This window comes from Eschrichtius robustus, chromosome 8 (assembly GCF_028021215.1).
Source record: "Eschrichtius robustus isolate mEscRob2 chromosome 8, mEscRob2.pri, whole genome shotgun sequence".
NCBI classification, from domain to species: Eukaryota; Metazoa; Chordata; class Mammalia; order Artiodactyla; family Eschrichtiidae; genus Eschrichtius; species Eschrichtius robustus.
This window is the reverse complement of record NC_090831.1, coordinates 118,577,785-118,600,855: the sequence shown is the minus strand read 5'-3', so window position 1 is coordinate 118,600,855 and position 23,071 is coordinate 118,577,785. Positions and strand designations below refer to the sequence as shown.

At 47.3% G+C, this 23,071-nt stretch overlaps 2 protein-coding genes across 4 annotated transcripts in view; both read right to left on the bottom strand.

The window, feature by feature from the left end:
- CLCN1 (chloride voltage-gated channel 1) overlaps window positions 1–1,055 on the bottom strand; it is a 30,919-nt gene extending 29,864 nt beyond the window's left edge. Inside the window, exon 1 of the mRNA XM_068550142.1 lies at window positions 876–1,055. Coding sequence (XP_068406243.1) covers window positions 876–1,055 — 180 coding nt within the window. The remainder of the gene's footprint in view (window positions 1–875) is intronic.
- Window positions 1,056–5,463: 4,408 nt separating this feature from the next.
- Window positions 5,464–22,935, bottom strand: CASP2 (caspase 2). Of its 3 annotated transcripts, XM_068549596.1 has the most exons (11): window positions 22,786–22,935; window positions 19,508–19,658; window positions 19,035–19,202; window positions 18,794–18,875; window positions 17,784–17,878; window positions 17,332–17,508; window positions 11,557–11,685; window positions 11,317–11,407; window positions 8,172–8,321; window positions 7,921–8,030; window positions 5,464–7,757 (listed from the first exon to the last, which is right to left on the bottom strand). In XM_068549596.1, exons 1-11 carry the CDS (start codon window positions 22,857–22,859, stop codon window positions 7,626–7,628), a joined length of 1,359 nt encoding a protein of 452 aa, XP_068405697.1. In that variant the 5' UTR covers window positions 22,860–22,935; the 3' UTR covers window positions 5,464–7,625. The 3 variants fall into 3 exon arrangements, with proteins under 3 accessions (XP_068405697.1, XP_068405698.1, XP_068405699.1); XM_068549597.1 differs by lacking the exon at window positions 17,332–17,508; XM_068549598.1 differs by lacking the exons at window positions 5,464–7,757; window positions 7,921–8,030; window positions 8,172–8,321 and adding an exon at window positions 10,261–11,232.
- Between the last annotated feature and the right edge of the window lie 136 nt (window positions 22,936–23,071).

Sequence of the window (23,071 nt, the reverse complement as noted above, 5' to 3'; positions counted from 1 at the left end):
CCTGTCTAGACCCCACAAACTAGAGGAACCACAGCCCACCCCCTCGCTGGCTAAAACACTTTTAAATCTTGCTTTCCTGGTCCTCCTGACAGGTTCCATCCTGTCGCTCTCTGCATGCACATTCACTCGCTAATCCTAACCTGTGTATTTATCTGCGACAAGCTCCCAGCCTGTCTTTCAGCGGTGCTCATCCCATTGCCCTTTCCTAGATGTCTAGAAGCCCTGGAGGGTATTTATCCCTGGACATCCCTACCCTAATTAGTTCACAAGCCCCTCTCTCTGGGTACAGACCTCTGTACCTTTCCAGGTGCCTGCCATTTCATCGGTTCTTACTTAATTAATCCTCCCACCTGAAAGTTTGATTATATTTCTTCTGCTCATTTGACACTGGTCTATCTTTGATCACTGATACGCAATTCAGTCCTTTTTCTCCACTCATCCCAACTCTTCTGCCTTCTGCAGAAGTGCTGATTTGTGTGTGTCCTACCGAGGGTGGGGAGGGAGAAATCCGGTGGTGTCTGCGCGCGGGTGAGGGTGTAAGGACAGCTCAGAGGTGTGGTCCCCTCTGCCACTCACCTCGTGTGGGTTATGTAAGCACGAGCTTGTCATGCATGTGTGGCTCTGCCGTCTCCCCCCAGGATTCGGGGGTTCTGTTAGTAAAGCTTGTGTTAAAGTACGCGTGTATCTCTGTATAAGGAGCTCACAAGGCTGAACCCAGACCTTTGAAGAATGTTCATATTTTGAACACAGGACCGCGTACTTTTTCAAGTTAAAAAGATCACACTGCTCCCTCTTTTCACCTGATTCCTCTTTTCCCCCAATCCATGGCACCACCGTCTCCTCGAATCCACCGCCCCCTCCCCTTAGGACTTTACCTGTGTGGGGCGGGCGTTGGGACGGGGGCCTGCATCCCTCCGGAGCCTGTGCTGCAGGTCCCCACTCTTGGAGGGCAGTCCGTAGCTGGTGCAGTGTTCAAAGGGCATGTACTGGTACTGGGGGGCGCTACCCCACCAGCTGGGCTCAGCCCCATGCCGCTGGGACCCAGACGGCTCCATGCTCCCTCCCCCGGCCAGGCCTCGGCCTGCTTGCCCCTGCCCTCCCCCCAGCACAGCTCCTTAAGCCTGTCCGCCTGCCTGTCCCCAAGGCGTCTGGGGCAGCGTGCCCACCCCCAGCTATTTATAGCCATCTCTCCGTCACATGACCCCCCCCTTGCCACATCTGATCTGCCTGGGGTCGAAGCAGGTGTGAGAGGCGTGCGGGGGAGGGGTTGGGATGAGAACCTGTGGGACAGCCCCGCAGGGAATTCCCTCAGCAGGGCCAGCACCGTCCCCCTCCTTAGTCACTAGGAGGCTCCCAGCCCCAAGCCACTGACTGGTCCGGCTATAAGTATTGCCCAGACCAGGATGGAAAACGGCTTAGCATGCTCTCAGACCTGTGTGCTGCCCCGAGTCTGCATCCTCTAAGCAACCCACCTCTTTTCTCCAGTCTGTGGGGAGGTGAGGGCTGAGGGGCTGGATGGAGCAATCCTAGGGTCTGGAAACACTGGGGAGCAACTCACCTGGGAGAGTAACCGGTGCCTCTCTGCCATCTTTCCCTGCGGGGTTGTTCCCAGCTCTGTGTCTTCCTGAGGTCTAGTTCTCATCTGTCAGACCAGCTCCCCCAACCCAGCCAGTGTTCAGCTTTCTGCTCCAGCTCTGCCTTTTCTGTCTGCCAGAGGCCGCTGGTGATGCTTTGGGGTCATCCCCTTGACCACACCTTCATCACCCCCTGGGTGTGGGACACAGGGGTGATAGCCTTGCGCTCTGGCATTTCTCCCACGTCCCAGACTGATACACGTCAGCCACGCCAGCAGCCTGGATGCACAGGGAGGGACTGAGCCTCCGTTTAGACGGTGGCGCATCCCTCGGAGGTCTCTATCAGGGCAGGTTAGATAAGGGGGGAGAAGGGGAAGTGGGCCAGGGGAACGAGGGAGGCCGGGGAGGGAAGGGAAAGGGCGTTTCTCGTGATGAGCCCGACAAACATAAAAGATGACAGGGAAGTACTCTGACATTCTTCCCTTTTCAGGTCAATAAATAATTTTTGGCCAAGGCCAAACTACTCTACCTGGCATCACACTTCTTTTAAACCAATTTTCCTAGTACAGTCCTTCCCCTCTGAGCTCATCACTATAGAATAAAATTGATAAACATGAGCCAATGTGTGGTTCGGGATCCATCACCAAGTGAGGTCTGTCCCAGGACAGCCAAAGTTCAGGGACTGCAGGGTAGGGACACCAAACATCTGGTCTACAATTACATTTTGTTCTAGGCTAAATGGGACTGTCCAAAGCAGGTGGGAAAATGAATACCATTAAAAGAACCTTTTCTAACATAAATCTGAAGGTCTGTAATCTACCCACAAAGATTACAAATGTGTGATTTAAGGGCCTGGAGGTTCTGTAATATCTCACTCCTCTGCAGGCAGAATATCAGAAAAGAGATCTAAGGGGTTGGTGTGAGATGAAAGAAATACTTTCTTAATAAAGAAAATAGAATGCCAAAGTGAAATTACATTCTTTGCGGGGGGCTTCAGAAACAGAAAAGATTTTCACGCCTTTGTGGAGTATGGCTCCCCTGAAGGTAGCCAGTTTCTGTAGGGGCTTAATAATCCCAAGAAACAAGTATCTAGGGCAATTGCTATTTCTTCACTGTTCCTGAGAAAATCAGGTCCTGGTTATGGATTCCAAAATTTGAAGGCAGAGGTTACTGGCACTGAGAAAACCCTCATACTCCACCAAGCCACCTAGAAGAACCAGCAGCAATTCTAAAAACCAGATTCTGAAATCAGGAGGGTCAAGGAAATCTACAGCTGCTAGTGCTGAAGGGCAAGGATTTGAGAGTAATGACCTTGAGTTTGAGATTAGAACTAGTTAAAATCTCATGGGTTATCAGCCTGCAAGAGAAGAAAACAAAATGTAAACAGTGCCTCCCTCCATCCCAACACCCCATGGGTAACAGCGCTTAGGCTCTTATTTGGAAGGTCAAAGATGGGTTTCTGGGGAGTTCTTTGAAAAGCTCCTAAATTTGGAAACAAATTCATAAGCATGCGTTTATCTATGAGATATGTATACTGTATATGTATTCTTTTGGGGTTTTAAGTAGACTTTCTTGAGGTCCATGAGACTAGAAGGTTAAAACCTATAGGCTTATGGAATTTCTATTTGTAGGAAGGTTGTTGAAATGACCATCTGGGACACAGGTGCAGGGGGACGTGTGTTAGGGTATAGGTGGTCGTGAACAAGCCAGCCCCTTGGCATCCCCACATCAATTTAAGCAGGAACTTTCTCCCTGGGTTACACCCTTGTTTTCAGACTCCCAACTCTTCAAGTCTGGCCTCTCCAACCATTGGACGATACACCATTACATTCTCTTTAAGGCGCTTTCAGTCACGACTTCCCCTCTGCACATCCAGCCTAGCATGGAACCCATGACCACCTACTTTCTGCAACTTCACCTAGGCAACTGCAACTTCCTCTGAACACACTTTCCCTTTGCAGTTGTCCTCACTGGCAGTCATTTCTCCTCTACTGCTTATTGGACCTTGCCTTCCAGATCCTTCAAAAATCCCTGGTCCCTTCCCATACCCTGCATATGAGGCCTTCCCAATAGCACTGGACAGGGCTCTTTCTCCCCTTCTGTATTTCTGAACACGATACAGTACACTTTTTCCCTATTCTCTGCCCAAAAAGGGCTAAGATGGAATAAAGTCTTTGGTCTCAGGCTCCTTCTCCCAGCTCAGTGGGAAAAATCTCTGGCCCCAAAAAGTGAGGAGGGAGAAAATCTCATGCTAAGAAAAAAGTCACAGAAGCAATACTGTTAGCTGAGAGCATGAACTCAAGTTGACAGGTTGTTTCCCATCCTGGCCTCCGTTTCCTCAGGAAGGCAGTAACTTGAGAGTTACAGAGAGAAAAGAACGCATGCAAAAGTCATAGTGCCTGCCCCAAAGTGAGCTCTGAATGTTAACTCGTGTCGCTAAACCGAAGCTCATTCTGTGATGGTTAACAGCATCTGTAATGTGCTAACCCTGTGGGATCCACCATGCATTCTCATGCTCATCCTCATAGGGCAGCGTCCTTCATCCTTTTAAGGTAGCAATGGCTTCCCCGTGTTTAGATAAGGGTGAGCTTAGGTACCTTAGCCACGGTCTCTGATACCTTAAAAGGCCAAGCCACCATTTGCCATCTATTTAATTCTAGAGTCCATGTCCTTAAAGCTACATCTTTTTTTTTGGATCATTGAAGTCTCTGAGCCTCATTTTCCACTTCTGAAAAAGAACCCAGGGAGATGACGCCCTCCTGGCCTGTGGGAGGATGGTGTAAAGCTGCACAGTGCCTGGGAGACACACCGAGTGCTCGGGCAACTATAGCTGTTATGAAGCTCTTCGCCTCAGACCACTTTCCCCCTCAGCTCATATCCCATCTGCCCCATTTCTTCCTGTTTTCCTCTTCCCTATTACAGGAAACAGGATGGGGGAGGGCAGCAAACGGCCACCCCCAGCTCAGGGATGGGGTATAATTTTAGAAAATCCCCTGGCAGAGGGGACAGAGCTCTGAAATTCAACCTGATACCCTTATTCAAGGGTGGGGCAGGGAGGCCGTGGAATCCAGCTCAGCATAAGCTGCTCTCTAATCCCCAACACCCTGTGCCTCCCAAACTCTTTCCTCCCACTATTCCAGTGCCCCTCCCTGAGGCTGTGTCTCCACCTCCCATCCCTGGAGAAGGTCCCCGGGTCCAGCCCACTCCCCAGGTCAGTTCCCCTCCTCCACCCGGTGATGTTTCAGCTCAACTTCATCCCTCTTAACTCTCCCTCCTCTGGATTCCTGGACAAGCTTCCTTCCCCCAGGGTCCACAGCAGCTTCCTACCACAATGCTCCATCGGAACGTCTCAACCCCCCGTAGCCCACCTGCACGTGTACACCTACCTCTCTGGGCATAGACGCAGCACACTCCGAGAACTCCCCAGGTGACACAGCCCACTGCTTAGACCTCTTCCATGCTGCCCGAGAATTCTCTTACGATCTGTGCCCACCCTGGAAAACCTTAAATCCAAGTTGGATCACGTGAGATAGGGAATTCTAGGATCCTCCTCACCCTATTCTAGCTCAATCTGTCCCTCCAGCCTCCATCCCATAATCCAAGCAATCCAGAACCAACACTGCTTGCCAATGACTTTTCCATCTCTTCTGACCATGAGGAATCCCAGTGCTGGGAGCCATATTTTGGGCAGTTGCCTGTGGCCATGACAATGGAGATGGGCTCATCCGAGGTGTGGATCTAGTTGTATAAAAAAGATCTGGCAGCAAAACAAGAGGTGTTCAGCTCTGGATATGCCTTGTGAGGTGGTGAGGAACGCTGTAAGAAGCTAAGGCAATGGAAGTAAGTGGGCTTTAGAACACAGATTATCTACAGAGACATCAGGCACACATCAGTAATAAATATGAGTGTTTATTTGGCACCAGATGGCAATACAAAATCCTGGCAGTGGGAAGAGGAAAGGTTCTGTCACCCAAATACTTCCATACGATACTGAGTCAAGGGCAGGACTTGGCAACAAGTTCCCGAACCCCTGCAGAACAAGTATTCACTGAGCACCTGAACTACGAGAGCTGAGCACGGTGCCCAGCACCGCGGGAGGTGTGGAAGAAGTTGTCCTACGTGTGACCTCTGTCTTCAGGAGCCAATAATACGAGTGGATAAAACAAAACACGTGGGAAAATACAGAGTACAAATACTAAACTGGGTATTTTGCCAAAAGGGAAATTTTGTCAAAATGTAGGAGTCTAGCTAGGGTTGTTTCCTTCCTGCCGCAAACATTTATTGAAGACCTACGACATGCCAGGCACTGGGTACATATTAGTGAACAAAAGAGACAAGGTTTCTGCTCTCATGGAGCTTAAAGTGGAGACAGGAATGAACAAGTGAAGCACGCTAATTGATGATTATGCATTGTGATAAGTGCAATAAGGGGCATTAAACAGGACACAGTAATAAAGAAACATGATTCTTAGAGACAGAATGGCCTGGGAAGGCCTCCACAAAAAGGTGGCATTTAAGCTCGGACTCGAAGGATAAAGGAAGAAGCCACCAGAGCCAAGAGTGGTGAGGAGTGGAGCTCAGTGGACCCTGGAAGAGTGTCTGATAGCCTAGGGCAGGAAAGACCTCAGAATGTTTGAGAAACTGAGGACGGCGGTGGGCTGTTGCTTACAGGGAAATCAGCACTTAATGAGGCCCTGCAGGCCAAGGTAGAGTCTGGATTTTATTTGAGGTGTGATAGGAAACCAGAGGGTTCCAAGCAGGGGAGTAACAGCATCAGATTTATATTTAAAAACCCGAACCAAAATCTGTCATACAGAGACTGGATTGAAAGGGGCAAGAACAGCAGCAAAAAAGAAGGCCTTTAAGAACAGGGAAGTTTCATAAAAGCACAGATAAAGATGGCTTCTAGGGTGAACAAATAACATATATAGCACTGGTCTCCCTGAAATGGAGAGTCATAACGGGAAGGGGAAATAGGCCACATAAAATCAAGAGGGGATTTAATACTGAAGCAGAAAGAGGGAACAAGGTAGTACATCACATCCTTGAGCAGCTAAATGATCCAATTAAGCAGTATTTTAGACAGAGTTGGTGGCAGCAGTAAACAGGATGAGATGAAGGTAAAGAGGGGAGAAACAGGAAGCAGGGAGATAACAACTAGGAAGCTTTTATAGAGGGGACACTTCATAGGAAGAAAAACGAGGATAAGGGGACAGATTACAAAGTATGAGCAAGCACACCACTCTTATCTGCCTCTGCTGACACTCCCTGCAAGGCTCATTTCAGGTACAAAGCTCAGAGAGAGAACAACCAATTAAAAGATCTTTGAAACTTCCATGGGTAAAGATCAACAAGTAACAGATACAAGGCATCCAAACCCTAACCTCCACTGAACGCTGGATTCCCTGAGCCCCAAGGAGCCAAGAGTGGAGTTGAGAAGACGGTCCTTCCAGGGGGCGACATTCTGGAACTGAAGGGAATGAATGCACAGGTAAGGGCCCACCCACAGGAGCAGAGAGTGACTCCTGTCCTGCTTGGCCTTTTGAAACCAAATGAAAAAGGTCCATGTTAAACCAGGACACCTTCCAAACTCTCACTCTGAGACAAATGGGGCTGGGATGTGACAGAAAAGATGGGAGGTGACCTCTGAGACATCTCAACTAAAGTAATAAAAGCAATCACCAAACGCTTCCTACAAGAAGAGCCCTGGGGGCAGAAACTGAACACACATCGAGGAAACCCACATGCCCTCTCCCCATCGAGACACTATGCTCATAACATCATTTGCCAGGTCCCTCAACTGAGGCCAAACGCTCCTGGCAACAAGTCCAGCCACAGGGAGCTGGTTCCACAGGGAGAGCGCCTCCCATGGGAGGAGCCGGCCTGCAGTCCGAGGTCAAGGGCGGAGATGATGGGCGTGTGAAAGGAGCCTGGGAGATTCCCAATCCCTGAGGGGGAGGGACAGAAACCGTGCATCCTGGAGAGAGGCGGCTCTATCACGCCTCCTGTGGTCCAGCAGCCTCCACGTGGCATGGGTGATGGGAGGTGGCATCACGTGGGAGGGTGTCCCGGGAAGAGATAGAGGTGGCGGCACAGAGTGCTACAGTACTCGGACATCTCCTTGCATCGGTGGAACTCCGTGCCCGGGGCGTAGCCTTCACGCTCCTTGATGAGCGCATTCACCTGCAAAGGCAGAAACCCAGGGCCCACGGTTTGAGAATCGGGTGTTTCCATGATCCCAGCAGAAGAGAAAGGGTAGGGAGGCTGTGAAAAACAGGGCAAGGGCGGAGCAAGGTAGAACGGCGCGGGGATGCAGAAGGTTCCAGGCGCCACTGAGCCGACTTACCTCCACGAGCATGTCGGCCACATGCTTGTCACAGGCCCTCTCAGAGAACACCTGAGCGAGGGCCTCCACGTACCAGGAGCCCCGCTTGGTGTTGCGCATGGCAGCGGTCCCTGCAACCAGGACAGCAGTGAGCGCACAGGGAAGGTCCCGGGCACCCTCACACAGCTGGACGGACCTCGCCGGCACACGCTCCCTCCCCAGTCACAGAGAGGCGGCCACCTTTTGGATCTCTCCTTTGGAACTCACGATACCTCTGAGGCAGGCGTAGCCACAAATCATGTCCGAGCGAGTGGGTAGTCGCATCTTCAGCCCCTCCTCTTTACTGGCATCGCTCTCCTCGCACTCGGGGGACCTCTCATGGTTCTTCCCGTCTTGCTGGTCGACCCCACGATCTGTTTCATCTGTACAAAGGCAGACAGAGTGGACAAAGATGTTATTTCCTCTCTTGGGCCTGTCACAGGCAAGCCCGAGTTCCCTGCAACCTTGACTGGGAAGAACCATTTCCAGGTGTTGCCTCCAACCTGTGGCTGATGAATTAAAAAACAAACAAACAAACGCCATTACTCCCATTCCTCTGCCAGAGTACACCGATCACACAGAGGGTGCCCATGACAGGCCGGACACTGTGCCCAAGCACATGCGCATATACACAGTCTGAGCTTTGTCCACTCTGTGTAAGACAGGGAAAGTGCTGAATCAAATACTCCTTGTAAACAGAATGAACAGCCATCTGTGTCCATGATTCACTTGTTCAATTGTCAATATTCCTGGAAGTCAAAGTGCTCCTTATTGCAATACACAATAAAATATTGATATATTTAGTCTTATTATATAAGAAAAAAAAAGTTAATAAACCAAAAATATGATTACTACATTTACGCTATATGAAAACTACAACCTCAGATCTATGTATCAATAAAAAAATTATAAAACTAAGCATGATCAGCTGTTCTCAGGGTGTTTGGGTATTTTTAAATCACTTATTACTTGTTTATTAATTTCATAAGCCAAATTGTAGCTGGCGTGCAAAATTTAAGAGAAATTTAAAGAAACTTAAAATTGGGATAATTTGACTATTTTCTCCTACACGATGTAAAAAGAACACTATTATTCAATATTAGCAGTAGATTCTCAACATACCCTGAGCACATGCTCAACCTCCTGACCTAGGCCTTATCTACCCCGAGACATGTTCTTTTTCTGATGCTACTGTTTTGGGGGTGGTAGGAGAGAGACATAAGGACACACAGCTTGTCATGCCAAAGGTAAAAGGCTAAGTATGCTTTTTTTTACATCTCCTGCTCCATATGACACCCAAGACAGCCTAAAACGGGAGTGAAGCTTAAAGATCTGTGCAGAAAATGACCAAGATTCACTGATCCAATAAAAATTTATTGAGCAACTGCCATATGCCAGGCACTGCTTTTGTCTGAAGCCCTAGGGATACAGTGAAGAACAAGTCCCTGCCCTTCTGGAGCTTACACTCCAGTTTAGGAGCCAGTCAACCGGGGTGGGGCGGTCCTTCTTACAGGCATCAATTATGTTAACTAAATACAGCAGAAGACAGTTGAGCTCAGGCTTTCAAAGGAACAGCTGGCTACTTGGTCATGCCTTGAAGGATTTAATTTTAGAGAGAAGATTCACGTTAGCTCAGAAGAGAGCAATTCTTTCCTATCCAGGTCTAGTATTTGTATATAATCTCTGAACATAGGAGAAAATGATCATGAACATGTTTATTTCCTTTTATTTTGCTAGTGACACCTCCTAAGGGAAATAGGAATGTGTCCCTCAAGAGAAAGGAGACTGAATGTGTCCCTCAAGAGAAAGGAGGCTCCTCCCTTGCCTTTGTGTCTCGGATCTATTAATCAATAAATGGTTTTTTTCACAGTATCCCCATATATGCTTTTTATATTATTGCTACGCTTTTCAGGCAGATTAATTTCCATCCATTCATCCAATATTTATGAAGTGCTACTACATATCACGTAGTGCTCTGAGCCTGGGGGTACAGCAGGTGCATAAAAAAGGAAGTTCCTGCCTGCACATACTCTTTTCTTAGCACTGTTCCCTGCCATGGTAATCGTCCTGAAAAAAAAAAATTTATCGCATTATTTCTTACTTAAGCTCCCAATAGCTCTGTACTATTATCTGTCAAAGCCCAAAGTCCAAAATCTCAGCTGTAGCCAAGGTTTATTATCACGTGGTCAGCCACATCTCATTACATACGACTGATGCAGATGGTCCGTTTTTAAATTAGATTCGGGCATACTTCTGGCTCAGCACACCTTTTTGGGGTGGGGGGGAAGGGGGATATCTTTTTAATCTTGGTATGCTTGTCATACTGCATTCCCCCCTTTTCCCTGAAAGGATCTATCCGCTACTCCACACCCACGTAAAAAATGTATTATTTGAATGTTTGGACAAACTGACCTTTAAATCAAACTACAAGCCCCTTAAGGGCACGGATCACGTCCTAACAGTCAGAGGTGGCATTTTCCGTGGATGTCCTATGAGCCAGCTACTGTGCTAAGTAAGTCCTTCATATGAACCATTTCACTTAATCATCACAACAGCCTGACCTCATGAAGTAGGTCTGATGATTATCTACATTTTATACTGAGGAAACGAAGGTGCAGGGACATCGAGCAACTCCTCTAACTTGACATAACTAGTCAGTGGTAGAGGCAGAATTTGACTCCACATTTAGAGCTTTGAATGATTACTGTTTTCCTCCAAGATGAGAAGCAGGCCTCCATGTCTTCTGAGCCTAGTCGGGGAGTCCTGGCTCTGCAAGGGGTAAAAGAGACGGCGTGCAAGAAAGAAGAGCGACGGAAGCAGCTCACAGAAGAGCACGAGCCAAAGGCCGACACGGGGCTTCTGCGCCGCTTGCCTGCACGACCCGTGAGTGACGCAGAGCGGGGAGGAGACAAGAATGGAGTGTAGGTGAGACGAGAAGTAAAAGGAGAAAGTGGAAAGGGGCAGGAGAGGTGGAGAAAAAAAAGAGGAAGAGGATAAAGTGAGAGGGCTACAAAGCAGAGACAGCCGGAAAATCCTTAACTGGAATGAGTAACCAAAAAAGCGCATCAGGGTTAATAAGCACAGAGAGAAGGAAGCGTCCTCAGGAAGGAAGGCGAAGACACTGGTAAAGAGCGTCTGGAGGACGGGACGTGGCAGTGCACAGAGAGCTGACCAACCTGAGAGCCATGGGCTGCCCAAGTCCCAGCACACCCCATGCATCGGGAGACACTTACAGAGCAAGAGAGGCGGTGGCAGCAGGGAACAGAAGGAGGTGCCCAAGGGATCCAATAGCACCTGAGAGGAGCAAACAGGAAAGTGAGAGCTGGTGGGAGGCTGCCCAGGAGCCACACCCAGGTGCTGGTCTGCCAGGGCACTCACCTCCACGGCACGCCTGGATGAAGAACATTTTCGGTTTGTTCTGTAGGCTCGGGCAGTTGGCATTGTCAAAGAGCCGAAAAACCTCTTGTAGCTGCCAGAAACAAATAAGGGAGAAGGGAGGTTGGTGGTCAGTGGGACCTCCTGAGTCCTACACACAACAGCAGCCATCACTGGAGAGAGGGGCAGGCAGGAGGTGAAGCGGCCCAGCTTGCAGAGCTGCGGCCACGGGACGGCACGCACCTGAAGCAGCGTGCCATCCACGCCATAGACACCGCCCTCCACACCGTGCGAGAGGAGCGCCACTATGCAGGAGTCCGTGACACGGTGAGCGGGTAGCTGGGCAAAATTCCGGAGCTTCTCTTGCATTTCCTAGAAGAAAGACACCTTTTAGCGTTGTTCACTAGTCAGCACCAATGTAAGCTTTTCTTCAGTGTCTGAAACCCTAAGCTATTAGAAGGTACAGTGCGTTCCCTACTTTCCTGTGGTCAATGATAAGTGAAGTCAGAGATGCACCAGAAAACTGCACGACTTCAGACAAAATTCTGAATATAATTTTACAATTCACAGACTCACTGAGGTATGTGAAGAACTCCTGGATTAAAGCAAGTTATTAATGAAGCTAAGTATGCACGAGCTAGTTAACTTTATCCATTCTCCAATCATCAACCTGATCCTTCTTCAGAGCATATGCCCTTATAAATGGCACAAGGGGGACCGCCAGGTAAACTGTAACAGCTACAGGAACTGCTGTGTGACAGAGGGCTCACAGGATCGTGAGGGTAGAGAACAGCAGTACTTCTTTGCTATTTTCTGTCTGAGAATTTAAGTTCCCAGAGACAGTGATGATGTCTGTATAAAACGCTTTGTCCATGGAAGAAGACACTCTATGGAGGATTCTGTACAGGGTCATGACTACATATATGGGCTAAGGGATCAGACAGACCTAAGTTGGATCCCTAGGTTCATAAATTAGAACAAGTTATTTAGCCCCTCAAGGCTCTAATACCCATTTTGTAAGACAATTAAGCGTAAATTTCCTCCAAGTTTGTAAAGATTAAATGAGATATGGCATAGAAAGGACTTATCACTATGTCTGGCACATATTGCAAAGATCTGCCATTACAATGTGCTTGTCTAATGAAGGGTAACAATATTATTTTTTTCAAAGAAACCGGGTAGTCTGACTTAAGAATCTTTTTGATCTTGCACTAGACTGCCATATATCAATAACACTCTAACTGAAGCATTATACCTAACAGTATAATAATATGATACAAACTTTTAAACCTATGTCCCCCTCTACAACTCAAGATGTCTGGATTGTCTCTGAGATGAGCAGAGAGAAAACAAGCTCATTTTACTATGAACTTGATCAAAATGTAATGAAGAATATGCTCTCTAGGCAGAACAGTTACAGTACACATGTATCTAACAGTCCATACACAGCCCCCAATAAAACACACACTTGTACAACACGTTGCGGTGGTTCTCCAAGTGCGGCCCGTAAAAGAGCAGCGTCAGCATCACCTGGGAACCTGTAAGAACTGCAAAGTCTTGGCCCCCAGCAAACTGTGTTTTCACTAGCCCTCCAGGTAATTCTGATGTGCTACCGTTTGAGAACTGCTTATCTGTTTGGAATAGTTCTGTTTGCACATGATTGAGACTTAACAAGAGACTTGAAAGTCTGCAATTTCACTGGAGATGGAGAAACTGGCTGTGCTGAAAGAGCATGTGTATTTTCTGAGCAAACAGAACCCAACCATAATATTGGAGATCTTAAGGTAATAAAAGACATCCAAAACTCATTCATTTTAAGAATATATCATCTCAAGAGTCTACATTAAGTATGACTGCTCCTCTGGAGTTGACTGTAACAGAATTTAACATGGAATCGGTGAAGTTCATTTTGCTCCAAGAAGGGAATAAATATACAGGTTAGGCACTCAGGAGCATTTTGAACTTAAGTGAGATTACTAGGTCAGCACATAGAAGACAACAAAGCCCAAAGTTAAGAACACGCGGGCTTTGTAACTGAATTTAATAAGACTAAACCACTCAATAAATGGGGGTTAGTCATTTGGGGGAATTTTTCCGAAAGTAGCATAGCTTAAAATAGGATCTCTAGATCTATCTCTGATAAAATTACAGAACTTCTATAAATAGCAGGGCTCTTAACGCGTCCATGTGTTTTTGGCTGGGGGACGCAGAAGAAGAGAATAACCTGTGAACTCCCTGAAATGACACCCAAAATTTTACTGGCAGCTGCATTCTCCAGAGATGACCCATAGCTTGCCCCCTACACCCTCAAAGCCGTCTGGAACCAAATGCAAGTTACAAGCCGACACCACCACACGGTGAAAGGACATCTGCCCCTTTAAAGTGTGTCTCGCGTCCGAACATACAATAAACTGTAATTCTAGAACTAGTACAACTCATGAGGTAGGTGCAAGAAGAAAAGACTCTGACGATGAACAGAGCGCTGAACACCTCCATGAGCGGCGAGGGTACCAGCGTGTGCTCTCCAGCGCTGTCAGGCGAAATGATTCTCTGAGACTACACTATCTCCAATTTTTAAATGGAATTCTCTCTAAAGCAAAAAGGAATAATACGGGGAGAAAAAGAGGATCTGAACTTTCTTGGTTCTGTCTCTTTGCTCACCGAATAATTATATAAAAGACTTGAGGGACTTCCCCTGAGGTCCAGTGGTTAGGACTCCACGCTTCCACTGCAGGGAGCACAGGTTCAATCCCTGGTCGGGGAACTAAGATGCTGCATGCCTTGTGGCATGGCCAAAAAGTTTAAAACAAAAAAAGAATTGAGCCTCTTGAGATGTTGTATCAGAAAGATAGTATCCTGTACAGATAGATGCCTAGTGCACGAAATTATCACACCCACTGTCGCTACCTGGTTTTAACTGCATCTGAAAGTTCGATTGGCCACTGTCAGAAATTGATTCTGCAACGTCCTCCTCATGTTTCTGAATCTCCAGAGCTGAGGACTAGGATACATGGAGGGTGACATCCCGAAGGTTCAGTCCTAGCCCTTTTGCTTTTTCTCAAAGATCATAATCTCTCATTACTTAAAGTCTTTTTCCTACACAAGTAGTTCCCAAATTTACATCTTTGGTCCTGACTTCCTCTGAGGCTCTCAATTCCTTACGTTTTCCATCTTCTTCCATAGGTAGTTATTTAATCACAAAGCACTGACAGTACAATCATGCCATTATACTATTTTTCACATATATTCTTTTCCTTTTGTTCCACTATCCCGTCCAGGCCCCCACCATCTCATACTGGCATTATGATATTAACTCCAAACTGTATTCCCTGCCACTGGTCTCTACCTCATTCATTACTGTCACATTAATCTCCCTGAATCATCACTGTGAATGCATCACCTTTCTATTCAAAAACTACTAATGATGTTCTAATGTCAACACAAGGAAGTCCAATTCCTTTGGGAAGACATTCAAGGCCCTGTGCATTCTGGTCCCTTTTTCTCCAATCTCATTTTTGGAACTCCTGTGCCCAAGACATTTGGTTCACCCACAAGGTCCCTAACACACACATATCTAATCTGTATGCTGTTCTCCCTGCGTAGGACCCCTTCACTCCTCCTCTCTGCCTCAGTAGCTTCCATCCTTCACGGGCAGCCTAAGTCTCACATCCTCCACTTATCCTTCTGACCACATCTACCCAGGTGATGGTTTCTTCCTCTTAACTACTGTAGAAGACAGTGTCTCTAGTCTTCTGTTGTCCTTAGGAAATAAGGGGATATGCCTCTTTTTTTTTTTTTTTAAACTGATGTCAAGACTCCCTCATCTAACTGGGGTCCCTTGAACTCAAGGTCCACATTTAAAAAAATCTCTGGCAGCTAACATAGTTGCCCCCTGTTATAAGGTGCTCAAAATTGAACTCCACTGCAATCAAGTTATAGAACAACGTAACCAGAGAATCAGAATCCAACAGGTCCTGGAATCTGCATCAGGGAATGGCATTTGTGAAGTCGGCCCATAGGCCCATCAAAGCTACTGTCTCTAAGATAAGAATCAGTAGTACACAGCTGACCTGGTGCTTAGTGATGTATCTTTAACTATCAAGCACATAAAATCCCTAATCAACTGCATAAAATTTGGAAAACCATGACATAATAAATTCCTAGTAAAAAAAAATGACTAGACCAAAAGCTGTAAAGAAATGTAAATAGCATTCATTTTGTTAAGTGATCTAATAGGATTCCCTCTGTAAGAATTACAGCTGTTGTCCCACCTTTATTCCCTTCATGCCCAGCAGATCTCTCAGGAAAGCATATAACCTACGTGAATACTTGATGTAGAAAGGAGCTGTTCCAGCCATGGCTTTGAAGCAAGGGTGGGTTTACTTCTTTGCCTGAGCTATTATTGAGAAGCTGGTAATAGCATGTAAAGAACAACATTCAGGTCCCTACCAATGAATCTGGCCTTACCCAAAATTTAGCAAATACATAATTATTCTCACAGAAGCCAGACAGCTGAGAAATAGAAATGAAGACCACAGACAATGCTGACCACCGTACCTCAATAGACCAAAGAGAATCTTCTAGAAACCTTAATTTTACCACGGATATTCCCAAAGGCAAGTTTAGGAAAGCACTATTATTCTGGAATCAGAATAAAGAATTAGTACTAATTTACCAATGGACTATTTTCAATTTCAAAACAGAACTACCTAAAGGTAACAAAGTCAGTGGTACAGCCCGGTAATTGAGGCTAAAGGGGACTAACTCATAACAAAAATGCTTATGACCTGCAGGAATCTAGTTCAGAAGTAATCTATGCTAAGATCTGTCTTGTGGCCACACAACTGATAAGAATAGGTTATGTTAGGGACTTCCCTGGTGGCACAGTGGTTAAGAATCCACCTGCCAATGCAGGGGACATGGGTTCGAGCCCTGGTCTGGGAAGATCCCACGTGCCGCGGAGCAACTAAGCCCGTGCGCCACAACTACTGAGCCTGTGAGCCACAACTACTGAATCCCGCGCGCCTAGAGCCCGTGCTCTGCAGCAAGAGAAGACACCACGATGAGAAGCCTGCACACCGCAACAAAGAGTAGCTCCCGCTCGCCGCAACTAGAGAAAGCCTGCGCGCAGCAACAAAGACCCAACACAGCCCAAAGGAAAAAAAAAAGAATAGGTTAATTCATGAAATGACCACAAACAGTATTTGCAAGGACAATTCTAGCAAACTTTCATTTGTAAGAATTTTATCTGCCAACGTAATCTTGAGAACTGGACTCCTAAGCAGCAACATCAACCAAGAAGTCACTGTCCTGTGTAACCCTGACTTATAAATATCTCTTCTTAGTTGGTTGGGTGCATATCAGTATCTCAGCTCCTGAGGGACTGGGAATCTAGTTGCTGAGCATGTAAACGCGAGAACCCGACCCTGGACTATTCTGACTCGGAGCGCACAGCCACCCTGAGAAGTCAACACCCAGGCAGCCGGCTGGCCTGAATCCTTTCTCTCTTTTCTTTCGTTTTCTTTCTATTTATTTATTTATTTTTTGGCTGCGTTGGGTCTTCGTTGCTGCGCACAGGCTTTTCTCTAGCTGCGGCGAGCGGGGGCTACTCTTCCTTGCGGTAACCGGGCTTCTCATCGTGGTGGCTTCTCTCATTGTGGAGCACAGGCTCTAGGCACACGGGCTTCAGTAGTTGCGGCACGTGGGCTCAGTAGTTGTGGCTCGTGGGCTCTAGAGCACAGGCTCAGTAGCTGTGGCACACGGGCTTAGTTGCTCTGCTGCATGTGGGATGTCCCCTGCATTGGCAGGCGGATTCTCAACCACTGCGCCACCAAGGAGGCCCTTTTTTTTTTTAAACTAGATTGCAAGATGGGAGGCAGAACACAGCAAGTAAAAGGTAGGGAGAGAACATTACTCTAGTAAGGCACAACCCAGCAGGCAGAGGCGCATGGACGTTTCTGGCCCCCAAGTGTTGTCCCGTTCTCTAATGCACACGTCAGCATGTCCTGCCTCGGGTACCTGTGCAGTCTGGTCAAGAAGAACATGAACTTTGTAGCCCAAGAGCTTGAAGAGGGTGACTAGAGTGCTGTGGTCCACATCCCCTCCAGAGCGGAATTCCAGGTCTTTCTCTCCAGTGAAGTGCACGTTGCTCAGCACCAGTGCCAGGCCACGAGGCCGAGACTGCAACCTATAGGCCTGGGGAGGGGAGGCCGATTAGACCATGAGCTTCTTGAGGACAGAAACTATGCCTCCCCCACTAGATGAGGCATTTCAAGAAAACAAAGACACCACATTCTTCTTCTTAATCCCACCAGGTCAAATAAAGACATACCCACAGAAGACATTCAATCAGCAATTATTTTCTGACTAATAAAGGCAGGAAAGAAATGTATACACAAACTAAGGTCAGATGCCCAGGAAGGGTATCTCATTTCCCAATGCTTTTCCTCTTGCCATTTTGCAAGACTCACCAGCTGGTAGTGCATTTGATAAAACTCAGGAGTGCAAGACTTCACCTGAAGGCTGGGAGGACCATCTCCATGGTCTAGGGAGTGTTCCACGGTATCTGCGGCATAGAGAGCAGAAAAACTAGCATACAATCTACACAGCAATCCTAGTGCTTCATTATAACTTCAGGCACCCTTTAATTACTGGTCTTGCTCACTCCCCTTGTTTGTAAGCTCTATGGGGGCAGAGACCCTGTTTGCTTTTGCTCACCACTGGATCCTCTGCACTTAGCCTGCATATAGTAGTAGGTGCTCAGCTCAGTGAATGACTGAATGGGGTGTATGATAAAACCCATGTTCTAATCACTAGGCTACTCAATCAGCAGGGTAGAGGCCCATGATGTAGCCTTTCCTCATCGTAAAATAACTAAGCTTTACAGAGGAGATAGGCCAATTATGTGCAGGGACTTCCTACCTGCACAAGTTGCTCCACGGGCCAATCACCATTAAAAAACCATCTATGGGGCTTCCCTGGTGGCGCAGTGGTTGAGAATCTGCCTGCCAATGCAGGGGACACGGGTTCGAGCCCTGGTCTGGGAAGATCCCACATGCCGCGGAGCAACTAGGCCCGTGAGCCACAATTACTGAGCCTGCGCGTCGTGAGCCTGTGCTCCGCAACAAGAGAGGCCGCGACAGTGAGAGGCCCGCGCACCGCGATGAAGAGTGGCCCCCGCTTGCCACAACTAGAGAAAGCCCTCGCACAGAAACAAAGACCCAACACAGCCATAAATAAATAAATAAATAAAATTAAAAAAGACAAAAACAAAAAACAAACAAAACAAAACCATCTATGATGGAAGAAAAACAGGTCCAACCCATAGCCCATCTAAACTGTCCTGCTGGTCCCTAACGAATTCACTGAGGAAACTGTTCCAATATGAAGGAAAATAGGCTTCACACTAGGGCAAAGTCAGATGCCAGTCAAGGAAACAGAAGTCAATCTGCGGGACCCATTTTACGCCATCCATTCTCACCTGGAGACAGGTGGCGCTGCTTGCGGCGGGGACAGGACTCACACACCGGGAAAGGGAGACTCAAGTTGTAGTCGCAGCTCAACTGTAAGAAAGCAGGACCCACCATAGCAGGCCTTAGGGAGCTGGTCCAGTCCAAATAATACAGAAATCTAGTCCTGTTCCCCACTTCACCACAGTCTCAAAAATGCCTTTCCCACCAAACCAACCCTTCTCAACACACCACATGTCTAGGGCTCCATACCGGTGGGAGTATGTGCTGAAGACCAGCCAGGGTCGTGAGCAACAGGTCCTCCAGGTGACCCTGCTTGGTCTCCCTCAGGGCCACACAGAAGGCATCAAAAGCCTGGGGGCCCCTCTTGGGCAGCAGGTTGAGGAGTTCCACATTCTGGCTGAAACTGCACACCTTGGCCTACAATACAAGAATAAAACATGGAATCACGTTTACTTATCCAGCTGTGATTCTATTTCTCCAGATGAGCTTCCTAGTAACAGCATCATCCATCTCAAGAACTCCTTTTACAGAAAAATATGTACGTGTGAAGTCCTTCCCCCATTATTCTTGAACAATATGTCTTTTCTGTTAAATGCGCTAGGGTAGAAGAGCATTTTCATTTCCTTAGTAAAGCACTACATCTTTTTCACACTTTACCACGCTCTGTTCCTCTTCCTACAACTAAGATATTTACTTGGCTTTTCTCTTTTGCCTTCAGATACCTGAATGTGCTCCCTCATTTCCAAGGTGATAATGTCCTTCTCCAGGAGATGTTCTAACAGTTCGCTCAGCAACAGCTGTTTGGCCAGCACCACTCGGTTCTTTTTTAGAGCTTCCTGATGGTCAGGATGCATGCCATACACTCCCAATATCCTACAGATAAAAGACAGAAAAGCTGTCAAGTACAAGATCTGGCACAGAGAAGCGGAGCGGAAGAGGTGTGGGTAGGAGAAACATAAAGAACAGGACTTACAATGACTAAAATCAGACGTATTTTACTGAACGTGCTTAAAATCAAAGAAGTATTAAGCAGTAACACGTTGATCATAAGGAAATGATATACAATCCTTTATGGAGGATGTTCAACTGAGACCATCTTCTGAGATGAATGGTCTGACGAGGGGAAATATCTATCGTGACAAAAATAATACACACACAAGTACACATACTCACAAGAAGGAATATTCCTTCGTCTGACCGACCAATTTTAATTAAGTATTCCAGAAAACATTTCACATTATTTAGCTAAGCTGCTGACAGTGATATGAGTCTAAAATAATCCTTTTTTTCTTTTATAAATTTATTTATTTTATTTATTTATTTTTGGCTGTGTTGGGTCTTCGTTGCTGCGCACGGGCTTTCTCTAGTTGCGGCAAGCGGGGGCTACTCTTTGCTGCAGTGTGCGGGCTTCTCACTGCGGTGGCTGCTATTGTTGTGGAGCACGGGCTATAGGTGCGCGGGCTTCAGTAGTTGCGGCATGCAGGCTCAGTAGTTGTGGCTCGCGGGCTCTAGAGCGCAGGCTCAGTAGTTGTGGTACGTGGGCTTAGCTGCTCCACAGCATGTGGGATCTTCCCGGACCACGGCTTGAACCCGTGTCCCCTGCATTGGCAGGCAGATTCTCAACCACTGCGCCACCAGGGAAGCCCTAAAATAATCCTTTGTGATAAAATAATTTAATACAATGGCAAAAACTCAAGCCAATGGACAGCTTCAACATAAAATAAATCAGACATAAACACACATTTTCTTGAGCCTACTTTTACCAATTACAACTGTGGTTTTTAAAACGGTAAGTTCCTGTGACAAAATAACACTAGAAATGACCAGGATCCTATAAGAACCAAATTAAGTAAAAAGTCTGACGGAAAGTCACAGTAGATAAATGCCAATGATGAAAACAATCACCATAACCTGATATCACTCAAAGAGTTAAAGCATGTAAAGGCGAAATTATTTTGGTAATTTAGTTTACGAGGGATGTCTTCATTTCAAGGATTCCTTAGTTTTGCTATTCGTTTGGAAAGAGTTCAGCTTCTGTTGATGAACTAAAAGAATCCCATTTCCGGGTGAGAGGGAGACACAAGAGGGAGGAGATGTGGGGATATATGTATACGTATAGCTGATTCACTTTGTTATAAAGCAGAAACTAACACAGTATTGTAAAGCAATTATACTCCAATAAAGATGTTACAAAAAAAAAAAAAAAGAATCCCATTTCCAGTGTATAACATCTATGTGCCTAATTTATATAAATCCAGGGTGTGCCAGCCTGCTTAGTCACAGTTTCCAAATACATGACAACAGTAAGGACCTGATAGCAGTGAGAAAGAAATATGGTACCAGCTTCAGATTATAACTTAAAAAACTTATTTTAAAATGCATCCTGGGGGTTTCCCTGGTGGTGCAGTGGTTAAGAATCCGCCTGCCAATGCAGGGGACACGGGTTCGAGCCGTGGTCCGGGAAGATCCCACATGCCGCGGAGCAACTAAGCCCGTGCGCCACAACTACTGAGCCTGCGCTCTAGAGCCCGCGAGCCACAACTACTGAGCCCATGTGGCACAACTACTGAAGCCCGCACGCCTAGAGCCCGTGCTCCGCAAAGAGAAGCCACGGCAACGAGAAGCCCGTGCACCACAACGATGAGTAGACCCCACTCGCCACAACTAGAGAAAGCCTGAGCACAGCAACAAAGACCCAACACAGCCAAAAATAAATAAATTAATTAATTAATTTTAAAAAACAAAAAGAATCACTTTGGAACACACCAAAGCAGTTAACAGTGACAACATGTATGAACTCTGGTAAAAATACGTGTTAATAGTTCAGTCGCAAAATAACATCGCAGCTGGATTCTGGGTATTTCCTCAGGATACACACCAATGGGGGGTGGGTTTACTCGACTTTTTCCCCTTTATTTACCAGTAGCATTTTCTCCTTAAAACTTTCTTCTCCCTTGGTTTCCATGACACCATTCTCTCCAGTTTCCCTCTCTGCTTACTAGGTCCCCGTTTCCTTCACAGGACCTTTGGTCTGCCCTTAAATGTTGACATTCCATTAGGAACCCCCCTCAAAACGCCTCTCCCTACTCAGTATCATCCACACAATTCACTAATCGACTCCCAGTTCTTAACTCTAAGTTGTAGACTTGAGTTTTCAATCAATAACTTATTAGGTTTAATCTGAAGCATTATCCATTCTACACACACCTGCTCCTTGCAGGATTCCATATTACGGGGAAAGTCTCAAAGGCGGACTTTCCAAAAGCAACCACAATCACCTAGAACTTTAGGACACATCAGGAAAGGGGGAAGGGGGTGGAGAAAAGGACACAAAGGCGATTCTTAAGTCTTGATTCTGTGTCCTTCTGCAGGTTCTGGTTCCAAAGTCCTCAATTTATCACCTGGGTCTGGACCGGAAGGCATTAAAATATGTTATCCTGGGTGATGTCTGCCATGATACGATTTAACTGGGGCAGAGGCTGAGACACACTCGGAGCCTCGGGAACCTCCTTGTCTCAGAGTACTCAAACCCCCAAGTCTGTGTTGACTGCTGTGAAAGTCTGGTCATTACACCCAACGCAATACGGATCATCATATATTCAATCCGAAACAAATGCACACCAGGCAGAATTCCGAGATCTGCAGGTCTCATCAGTTTTTATGAGTACAGAGTTTAGTTCCTCAAAAGGGAACCGAGGGAAAGAAAGAATAAAGAATCTTTTAAGAGAAACCGAGATTTGACACGACTGGTTCAGAGCCTCCGGGGTTGGAAGAATCGAGGCTGGGGAGTCTTTGCTCGAGAGGGACAAGGCCCAGAAGAGATTCGCTCGCCCGCCCGCGCTCCCCTTGAGGGCTCAGCCGGCCTCCCACCCTTGGCTGGAAGCGTGGACACCGCGGCTGCCAGGGGCTCCGAGGGGAGGGGGCGCCAGGGCCATACGCCTGAAACCCGCGTCTCCCTCCCTGGGCCCCACTACGGACCCCTGGGACCCTCCCCACTCACCTGCGCCCCCTATCAGCGGTCATCAGCCCCTTTTGCTGGAGGGCGAACCGGGTACCCGCGCTCGGCGCCGCCATTTCCCGCTTTTCCCAGGCTGTGCGCGCACCGCCCACAACCCAAACAAACCGCGAGCCCTCGCGTCATCCGCATCCCTCCCCCGTCCGCCGGCGCGCAAAGCGCCTGCGCGCTGCTATCCCAGCTCCGCCCCCACGCGAGGCCGGCCGCGCCGTCGCCGGAGCGCGCGCAGGCGCAGAGCCCCCTCGGTAGACTCGCTGTCCAATGGGGTGAG

Excerpts from the sequence above, each read along its gene's own strand:
- CASP2 (XM_068549596.1), bottom strand. The coding sequence starts at position 22,859 with ATGGCGGCGCCGAGCGCGGGTACCCGGTTCGCCCTCCAGCAAAAGGGG. Across the intron at positions 19,203-19,507 it reads AAATGAGGGAGCACATTCAG|GCCAAGGTGTGCAGTTTCAG; the intron begins GTATCTGAAGGC and ends CTTGTATTGTAG. Across the intron at positions 17,879-18,793 it reads GCAGCGCCACCTGTCTCCAG|ATACCGTGGAACACTCCCTA; the intron begins GTGAGAATGGAT and ends TCTATGCCGCAG.